A 10,808-nucleotide genomic window follows, 5' to 3' on the forward strand; every position below is an offset into this window, starting at 1 on the left:
GTTGTGACTGAGTCGGAAGTTGTCACTAACACAGAGCAGGAGCTACTTTGGGTTTGTGAGTGGTTACTTTATCGATGATTCGCGCTATCAAATAAACTCTTGTGTCGGTGGAAAAGATCCGAGATGACACGGTAAGCGTTAAGTCTTTAAATCAGCTTCATTGTGACAAAGCAAAGCTGTGTTTGCTGCTGAAAACTAGCGCAACCTTCACCTGTTTATACAACATTAGCATGTAGCATGTTAGCCTCCCAGCCTGCTGTGTTCATTACGATTACTTACGTTGTATTTATTAGTCATAATAGGAAAGCTCAGAGCTTTACCAAGGCTTTATTCCTGGAGTTTAATTCTTCTAACAGCTTGTTGGAGAGTTATTGCTAACTGTTAGCTCACCTACAGTTCTCTGCTAATGTTAAAGGTTCTGTTGATAATTTAGCTAAACACATTCAGGTTCATACAGTCATATCCTCAGTCATATTCACAAATGTTTTCTGTAATTCTGATTAAATTTTTTTTTTTTCTAGATAAACAGTAACATACATGTGGTGTTAAAAGTGAAAGTTTTGAAGTTGCTTCCGTACTTGAGTCAAAGTACATCCTATTCAATGTACTTAAGTAAAAAGTTAAACAAATGTCCTTTCAATAATAACTAGACAGTGTTTTAAACCAGCAAATTGCATATCTTTATTTTTCTTAAGAACTTGTAAAAAACTGGTAAATTGAAACATGTTAAATCTGTTATCTTTGAACACCTGGAGAATTTAGCACTCATTATAAATAAAAATTGTACATAAAATATTAAAAAAAAAAAAAAAAAAGAAGTGCAAATGCTCAATAAAACCCAGAGCAGCTTTTGTTTGCCGTGTTTAAGAACTTGTAGAAAACTGGTAAATGGAAATAAATTAAATATGTTTCCCTTTATGAACACATGCAGAATTTTGCTATTATTATTGATAACATTTGTAAATAAAATGTTTAATGAAAAAAAAAAATGCAAATGAGCGCAGAGCAGCTTTGAGTTTTTAATAACTAGACATTGTTAAACCAAAACTAAGGGACCTGCTGAACAAAAAAAATGCTCAGAATACCAACATTTTGCATCTTTTTACGTCGTGAGGTCATCTTTGAAGGTCATTTTTAAAATGTAAGGAGTAGAAAGTACAGATGCTGTATTTGTTTAAAAAAGTAAGGAGTGAAAAGTCGCCAAAAAAAATAAATACTCAAGTAAAGTACAGATACCAGAAAAACTACTTAAGTACAGTTAAAAGTATTTGTACTTCATAGACTGTAGTAAGCAGCTTTTTGCTGGATCTTAGAAACATCCTTTAGGTGTTAAACACACATTATGGACCTTTATGAATCCATTCAGACACAACAATGGGCTTTAAAACTCATGAATGCATGTCAAAGAGGCAGGGAGACGTTTTCCTGTTTGTGTTTCCAAGTTTTACTCTTTCCTCCCACTATTGTTACTTTATTTTTCCTGTCTGTACGTCTCTGGAGGTGGTTCAGGCTCTTCTCTTACCTTCTGCTGCACTTATTGTGCTGGTCGTGGTTTTCTCTTTTCTTCACCTTGGTAATTGCATGCATTCCATTCCTCTCAGTTCTGTTGGTCGGTAGGAAGATAGTTTCCTCTCTCATTGTTAGTTCTGGCTGAGTTATGTGTCGACTGTAGAGATGATTTGTGAAAATAAACATTGTTTTGATGTATGGCTGCATAGACGTTGAACTTTAGTCCAGGTTCAAAGTGTTTCTCTCTCTCTCTCTCTCTCTCTCTCTCTCTCTCTCTCTCTCTCCTTTGTTTTTCAGGTTTGGTTATATTTGGTAAAATGCTGAAATCAGATGATAATAAGGATGGAGATCCTGTAATAAACCACTCATCTGTTCATGCCATGAGTGAAACTATAGTGAGCAGTGCCCAGTGGTGCTTTCGGGGTCCCTTTGTCTTAGCCCTTACCAACAGGTTAGTCCCTGTTTCTAACCCCCATCGCTCCATGACAGCGTTCCTGTTGTTTTGACCTGGTCTTCTGCTTCATCGTGTTTGCAGGACCACCAACCTGCTGATGCGAGGGGCCATGCTATTTGCTGTGGGGGTCTTCTTGGCTCTGGTGCTGAACCTGCTCCAGGTGCAGAGAAACGTCACCCTGTTTCCCCCCGACGTCATCAGCAGTATTTTCTCCTCAGCGTGGTGGGTGCCACCCTGCTGTGGCACGGCCTCAGGTGGGTCCTCACGCCACATTTTAGGTTTAGTTCTTAATGTTCAGAGGAAACAGAACACAGGCCTGAGAGGGATTGGAACACATTAGTAATCGTCCTCCACCACTGAAATGGGAGCTCAGACAAAGAGGAGTGGTTTCATTGGTTTGTCACGTGTCAAGTAAAAAAAAATAAAAACTACTTGTGGCTACGTTTATTTTTAATTTTAGCAGAAATAAAATGTTTACAATGATTCTTTAATAAAATGTTTTTCTTAAATTACATTTAGTAAAACAAACATACCAACTTCTTGTATTTAAAGAGTAACTAAACTCTGAGCTGGAAATTTAAATAAATGTATGATTATGTTCGGGGCTCCTGGAGCTTCAAAGAACAATCTATTCTACGCTAACTAGCTACTCATTACTCATTATTGCTCTTTATTCATATTCTCTCAGTCCAACCTCCTCATCACAGTTTACAGAGTTCACAGGTGAGAGTTTTTTAGAAGGGGCGGAGCCAACAGGTGACCTAAGAAGCCACCAAAACATCACAAACCTCCATTTTCAGCCAATAGAAAAATGAAATTGTAATAGCCAGGTTTCAACCCATAGAGGGCAGTCACTCTGACATTTTACAACTAAATAGAATAAATTGAAACACTTTGACTAAACGAAGTGTTTTTGTGTTTTAGTTACTATTTAATAATGTCCAGGTGACTTCTTAAAATGAGAAAACACTTATGATTCATGTCATAAGCTCATGGTAAATATGAAAGTCCCATTGCTGGTTTTCTCTGAGGACATTCAGTAGCAGGGATAACAAATCGAAATTAGCCTGTGGCTAAATTCTGACATATTTACCTATTTCATATGTTCATTAGAGCTGCAATTAACGATTATTTTCATAATCGATGAATCAGATTTTTTTTTTAAATTTATACAGCACATTTAAACCCTGCTTAAGCTAATTAAACTGAAATAAAAGCGTCTCTCACGCACAAACACTGGCACACACACACAATAACACTGCGCACACACGCAAACACTCGTGGCGCGCACACACACACACAAAGACTCGTGCGCACACACAATGCTCTGGAGGTGAATCAAACAGCTCTGCGTCAATGTCAGTGACCGTAAATCGCATGATGCAAGGAATCATTAGTGAAATTTGGTACCAACTTTTTTAAAAGTTGGTTTTTATGGATTTGTTGTGGCAGCATTAATGATCATTAATATGTACTGTTCCCTTTATAAATAAATAAACAAACATGCAATCTTTTTTACAAACACCAAGATATTGTAAGATATAAAGAATAAGAACCTGAAACGTCTGCTGCGTTTAGGATTGTGTGAACGTGCAAACAAAGTCTAGCGTGAATCAGGCAAGCAGATTCTAAAGTGACTGTAATGGTTAGAGTTTGAGCGTTTCCAATCAAATTCACATCTCTAACAGAGAGGTGACTGACAGCTGCTGCACAAGTAAAATTAAAAACATCAAAGAGGCTCATTCACACACAGAAAACAGTGAATAGGGACAGGTGTGTGTGGATGTTTGAATAACCTCAGCACAATAAGCAGGTTTTATCATGTTTAGAACAGGTGAGGCAGCTACGTTTTCCCTGAGCGCGGCCTGAAGGCAGAACAGATGTCATGTTGTCTCATGGACAGATGTTGAACTGTTGAATACTCCGTTTGTTCCCTGATTAAAATCTGTCAGTCAGTGTTGCCTCTTTCTCTCCCTCAGCTCTGATTGGCCTGCTCTACCCCTGCATCGACAGCCTTCTGGGGGAGCCGCACAAGTTCAAGCGCGAGTGGTCCAGTGTGATGCGCTGTGTGGCTGTGTTTGTGGGCATCAACCATGCCAGTGCTGTATCCTCATGTCTGTTAATGTCTGGTTGAGTGTACCTAGCGAACAGGCTTTATTAGCTGCTAATATATAAAGCCTTTGATGATGATGTCAACCTTAACATCAGTGGTAGAAAGTGGACTTTGCCAACAACATCCAGCTGTCTCTGACTCTAGCTGCCCTCTCTGTTGGTCTGTGGTGGACGTTTGATCGTTCCCGTAGTGGTTTTGGTCTTGGAGTGTCCATCTCCTTCCTGGCCACCCTCACCACTCAGCTGCTGGTCTACAAAGGAGTGTTCCAGTGAGTTTGATAAATGTTAGGCTTAAATACTGAAGGCATTTAATTTACAGAACAGGTTTATAGTCACTAAAGCTGATGGAGATGATCTTTTTTATCAGATAAAGTTATAGTACACGGGGTAAGTATTGAACACATCACCATTAAACCAAATCACTTCCTTCACTGGACAGAGATTCTGGGACGTGATATTTGAATGTACACCGACTATGCAACGTTTGTTCAATATTTTAATAGTACATATGTAAATATGTGACTGTTTTTGTGGTGTTTTTAATTAATTAAAAAAAAAAGGCAAAAGGGAAAAACCACTGAAAGACGATTTATACAAAAACGGATCAAATCATACTACGTATTGACAATCAAAAACCAAACAGAAAATGAAATAAAAACCAAAATAAATCGGAATTCATTCAAAACGTAATTTTCCAATTATTTGGAAAATCTTGGTGGCAGGTTTAGGTCACTGTGTAACTGTTTCTAGACGGGTTGGGTGGGTGACCAACATTACCACCGACTTCTTGCGCTAACTGTGGGGGTGCAATGAGGACAGTCCGTGCGAGGGGGGCTGCGTCCCCGCCATAGAGCAGAGAGGGCTCAGCGAGGTAACCATGTCCACTGCCCCGGGAAGCGGCGAATTGGGAGCGGGTGCGGTGCCTTCGCCACCAGGCCCTTCCAAGCCATGGAGCCGGTCGCAGTGCATCGCCACGATGGAAATGCCCCCTACACGGACGCATCTTTTGTGAATCTCACGCTCATTAACTGTAGCCATAAAGTTAACTGCCGCTTTTGCCTCCTTCAACTGGTCCATTCCTTGTGTCTGGGCAACATCTGCGACTTTCTCTTTCGTCCGCGAGCAGCAGTTGTTTTCTTAAACAATGGATTTTTGAACATTTATGAATCGGTATAGAATCCTGACATGTCAAATCGTGATTAATATAATAATTGTTGTGTTGACACACTTCCACGATACATGTATTGTATTATCAATCAATCAATCAATCAATCTTTATTTGTATAGCGCCAAATCATAACCAATGGTATCTCAAGGCACTTTACAGTAGAGCAGTCTTAAGGACGGACTCTTCATTTTATGGATACACACATATGCATATATACGTATATACACATACATATGTATCCCACACCCAACATGAATTCATTATTTGAACTCAGACATTAATTGAAACATTTAAATATATGAGCTAATGTTCACATCTATAACACAGAAGGGTTGGCTATGATTATGTGGATCTATAAATACTGTATGTGTAAGCACATTAAATGTATGAGATTAATCGTGCTTGAATTCAGCACCGTTGTGTCCTTGCACCAGGTTCAGCGTTGGAGCAAAAGCGCACGTTTAGCACTTTCAAACCCCATTTTTAGTGTAAACGAGACGTGGAATAAAGAAAACCCTTAGTGATGCATTCAACCTCCTGGCCTGTTTGCACACTCACCACACAACACTCCATTGGTGAAGAACAAGTAACTCAAGTTTGCTGCACAGAATATCAAATATAGTCTCTTTGGATGCCATGTTTGGAGGACAAATGTCACTGCACATCACCCCCAAAAAAACACCATACCAAGAGTGAAGTTTGGAGGTGTGGGGCTGCTTTTCAGCATACGCTACTGGCAAACTGCATGTAATTAAAGGAAGGATGAATGGAGAAATGTAGTGAGATAAGAACCTGCTGCCATCCACCAGGATGATGAAGATGAAATGAGGGAAGACAATGATCCCAAACACAGCCAAGGAAACTCACATGGTTTCACAGAAACCAAATAAAGCTGCTAGAACTGCCCAGCCATTCACCCATACATCATTATTTTGCTTTCTTTGCATGTGTGGATTACATGGGCTGTTACCAACATATGGTGAACATTTCATGTCCATGGCATCTTCAGAAATAACTTTACGAAGAAAAATGTTGACGTGTTCAATACTTATTTTACCAGCTGTAAATCAATAAATTTAAAGAGCATTTGCTTGGAAAAAACGATATAAAAGTTGAAATTGTAACTCAAAAGTTTGTTTTGATATCCACTGTAAACACTCAATTATTGTTGGAAAAACGTGGTGCATTGAAGTGTTTTTACTTCATTCTGACTGTGATTATATGAACTAATGCTTAAAATGGAACCACTGTTTGAAGTTTGACTGAATGCCTCAGCTTTGCATGTGTCTATAGTTTATTTTCACACAGAACAAATCAAACAGATGCATGTGTTTTAATTCTTTGTGTTGTTCTCGTGTCAGGTACACGTGTCCAGATTTCCTCTACATACGCTCGTGGTTACCCTGCATTTTCTTTGCTGGAGTTATTACAATGGGAAACATAGGAAGGCAGCTGGCATTGGTGAGATGGACTGATATTTATCTTGTGGTTTAGAGCAGGGGTTCTCAACTTTGGGTTCAGGACTCCATTTTGGGTCATATAGACTGGGAGGGGGTCGCCAGATGCCTTCAGTAAAGTAAGAATTTTTTGAACATTTTTGCTTATTTTTACTAGTTTTCTGCAACTACACCAAACTTACCATATTTTAACCTATTTTCATCACTTTTTCTTACATATTTTTGCTCCTTTTAATGCATTTTTGCTACATTTTTCCCCATTTCTGACACCATCAACTTTCAATGTTTTTTCTGCAAATATTTTACACTTTCAAGACATTTTCAGCACTTATAAACCCTTTTCACCACTTTTCCACCTAATGTCGCATATATTGACCCATTATTGTCACTTCATCATATTTCATGCTTATTTTTGCCAATTTAACCTTATTCATGATTTGTCACTGTCATTATGTCAGTTTAAACTAATTTTTCCAATATTGACACTGAAACCTTTTTTTTTTAACACTTTTTCTGTCTGTTTTATTCCACTGCATTTTTCAACTTTTAACCAATTTCTGTGGTTTTTAAAATCTCATTTCACCACCTTTTCTGTTACTTCCCCATCAAATTTGAATGCTTTTTGTGTAAATTTGTACTTTTTTCACCTAGTGTCACATATGTTGACCCATTATTGTCTTTTTATTGTATTTAATGCTTATTTTTGCCAATTTAACCATATTCACGATTTGTCATGCCCATTTTTTGCCATTTTAAACAAATTATTCTTAATTTTTTAATAAAATTACAGTAACCCTATTTCTGCCACTTTTTAGTCAATATTAAACTTTATTCACCACTTTTTCTGTCTGTTTTTGTCCACTCCTAATTTGTAACTTTGAACCAATTTCTGTGGTTTTTAAAATCCCATTTTACCACCTTTTCCACCATTTTTGGTCACTTTGAACCCATTTTATGTGCGATTAAAACAAGGATTTCCATATTTAAAATGACTATAATAATAATAAACTTTCCTGTATAACAGTGGATATTATTCAGATGAATAAATAAATGTGGTTATCACAGATTCATAGAACAATGGACCATCATTTTTACTGACTTTATGGATGGACCCCAAAAATCTCTCCCCTTTATTCCCCCTTATAGATGGTCCTGTCTCCACATGACTGTTCTTCAATGTTCATGTCTGTGTTCAACCACCTTTAGCTACAGTGGGGGTCCCCGCTCTCTGGGACCTTTATTTTGGTAGTCATGGGCTGAAAAGGTTGAGAACCACTGCTTTAAAGCAGAACAAACGGACTTTCACAGTAAAAGCAGTGTCTGTTTGACTTATTCTCTGCTTTTCTTTCAGTACGAGTACAAGTTTCTCCAGGAAAAAACTCATCAGGACTAAATATGTGTGCGTTCATCAATCAGAGACTTTCAGACTTTATCTAAAGGGAACAGAGAAAATCAGCATTCATCCAGTGAGCCTGAAGCTCCTGAGAGAAGACAGTATTTAGGTCAGCCTTCATCATCATCATCATCATCAGCTCAAACAAGCAAAAACAAACTGTGGTGCAGCTACTTCTGTTTACATCAGCTTTGGCGTCACGATGCCAAACACACGTGGGATTATTCCAGGCTGAGGAGGAGAGAACAGCCACTGTGGTGGTTTATCAGAGACCTGCTCCATGTTCTGACCTCCTGAACTCATCGGTGTGCCACCAACCTCTGCAGTATTGTCAGGGCAGCCGTTATAAACCAAATGTTATTTCCAAATGGGAGCCTTTGTCTTGAATTCAGGTAAAAAAATCCCACGTCAGTCATTTCCAACGACCAGAACTGGGAAAAAGAATCACATTCAACAGTTTAAAAGTAAGTGGTCCAGTGTGGGAGGAGGTGGACGAGGATGTTCTCCTTTAGTACTTTCATTTTTATGAACAGGGTTCTTCAGTCTAAATTTTTCAGTTTTTTTACAAATCTGACCACATGGGGCCTGTTTCTGTTTAAAGGTATAAAAAGGAAGAATTATTGCTTGTTGGTGAGGGACATGTTATAAACAATGTTGATATTAAGGGTCTATACTACAAAGCTAGATAATTAGATCCTGGATTTATCTCCTTTAGCTTCACCTAACCAAACGTTCTCCGTCTGAGAGAAGCTGTCCTATGACTCTAGATTACAACTCGCTAGGTCAAGTAGCTACGTGCACGCTCTTGTGACAGAGGCGGAGATTAGTGTCGCACCAATCACAATCACGGAGAAACTGGAGAGCAACTTACGTCACAATTGAGGAATAATTGCTTAAAAATATGAAGAATTAAAATCCATGATTTAGACCAAAAACAATACTGTTTCTGCAGTAAAAGCAGAAAATAATTGATGCAGGATCTGATGAGTGTTAATATATAAACTAGTGAGATTATAAATGGAGAATAAACAGATGCTGTGTTCATACAGATCAGCCTACATCATAAGGTGGAATATATTTATATTATCTTACAGAACTGAGGGTCTTTGCATCAGCACAGAATACATGAATGAATCAATAAATGTATTGGTCTGAAAGTGTCTGATGTACGCAGCCTTTATCAGCTGACTTATTTTACTTTATCAGTCCATCAGATAAAAATCTGTTTACTATAGGATGTCATGGTAAATGAAAGGATAAATATTCTCTCTCACATCAGATCCACACAGAGATGTGTTCACGCAACGATCCTACAGGTTGTTTTTTAAGAGATCTGATTGGTCAGGAGGCGGGGCTTTAGTACTCGTTCAGATCTCATGTAGAACAAAACCTGTCCCGACCAGGTTAGTTGTTCAGCCTTAGTTACCATGGGGATTTAGCTCCATAAGAGGTAATCTCGCTTTGTAGTACAGGCCCAAGGTGTTTATTTTCTGCAATGTGTGCATTTACATGTTCTGAATAAACATAAAGCACTGTATTTCTGTCAGTGTTGTAGCTGAGAATCAGTTTTATGGACTCTGAGAGATCAGAGCATCAGTATCTTACTTTTCAGTTTTTCTATTAACGTTAACCAAAAAAAACATTTCAGTAAATATGGAGAATAAATGAAATAACATTTTTTTTAATGACTAATGCTCGTCCATTGACATCTATACATTTAATGCACGTCGACATCTGGAAAATTAATGTTTAGTTAATGTCAGTTTTAGTTTAATAAATACATATTTTCCATTCTGGGTTTCCTGTGTTTTTGAGCTTTTTTCCCTGATTTGTTAGTGATTGTTTGTTCTGTAATTATTAAATAGGCACATGTTTTTAGTCTGATTGGATGAATACTTTTTGAGATATGGACATTTTAGTGAGGGGGGTATGTGTTGATTTTCGTGCGTCCTTATTTTTCTTCCATTTTCAGCTTCCAGTATCTCAGTAACTACATCATATCTGGTGGACATGGACCTGTTTTCACTGTATCGCAGGAGATCAAAGTACATTTCCTGAAAAAAGTTGTCTGAATAAATGAAACCTTAACATTTCTTTATTTTTTATTTTGAAAGACAAAATGAACTTACTGTAGTTATTGCTGATAACATCTTTCCAAACATCTCTTCATCAGACATTCATTTTAGAGGCTGAACTAATTCTTCTGGATCTGAGCTGATGTTAGGAAGAGTTTCAGAACTCTGGACAGCTCCACCTACGGCTAATGTCAGCATGGTGCTGATTAGAGCCCAAAGGCCCTATTATTCCTGTATGTTCCAGTTACCGGCACTCTACGTGGATTTTTGAGGCCTTTCCCGGGGGTGCAATTTTGTGAAATTTGACAGGACGGTATAGTTTGGTGAAAAATTTAAGATGTAGTTTGTTGATGCAATTTCAGGACTTATTAGCGCCACCTAACGTTTCAGTGATTTAAACTAGCAGGATGGCATTCAGTAGATATATGCAATAGATCGTGACAAGCAAAATTCCGCACGCAATGACGTGAAAATTCACGCAACTAGTTTTACTGTCCCCTGGTGGTGATAGAAAAGCAATTCTTTAAATTCTAATAATAAAAATAATTTGTGGGGTGTTGAGGTTGTGGTTGGCCTTGAAAATGTACAGGAGGATTTTTAAATGTATTCTGAATTTAATGGGGAGCCAGTGGAGCTGCTG

The 10,808-nt window shown here is 38.0% G+C and overlaps 1 protein-coding gene across 2 annotated transcripts; it reads left to right on the forward strand.

Annotated features, from left to right (window-relative positions):
* On the forward strand, positions 1 to 10,039 carry insig2 (insulin induced gene 2). Of its 2 annotated transcripts, XM_028436948.1 has the most exons (7): positions 1 to 131; positions 1,807 to 1,960; positions 2,045 to 2,217; positions 3,943 to 4,067; positions 4,178 to 4,344; positions 6,605 to 6,704; positions 8,052 to 10,038. In XM_028436948.1, exons 2-7 carry the CDS (start codon positions 1,827 to 1,829, stop codon positions 8,091 to 8,093), a joined length of 741 nt encoding a protein of 246 aa, XP_028292749.1. In that variant the 5' UTR covers positions 1 to 131; positions 1,807 to 1,826; the 3' UTR covers positions 8,094 to 10,038. The 2 variants fall into 2 exon arrangements, with proteins under 2 accessions (XP_028292749.1, XP_028292750.1); XM_028436949.1 differs by lacking the exon at positions 1,807 to 1,960 and having other exon boundaries at positions 14 to 131; positions 8,052 to 10,039.
* The last annotated feature ends 769 nt before the right edge of the window (positions 10,040 to 10,808 follow it).

The sequence above is a fragment of the Gouania willdenowi genome, chromosome 21 (assembly GCF_900634775.1).
Source record: "Gouania willdenowi chromosome 21, fGouWil2.1, whole genome shotgun sequence".
NCBI lineage: Eukaryota > Metazoa > Chordata > Actinopteri > Blenniiformes > Gobiesocidae > Gouania > Gouania willdenowi.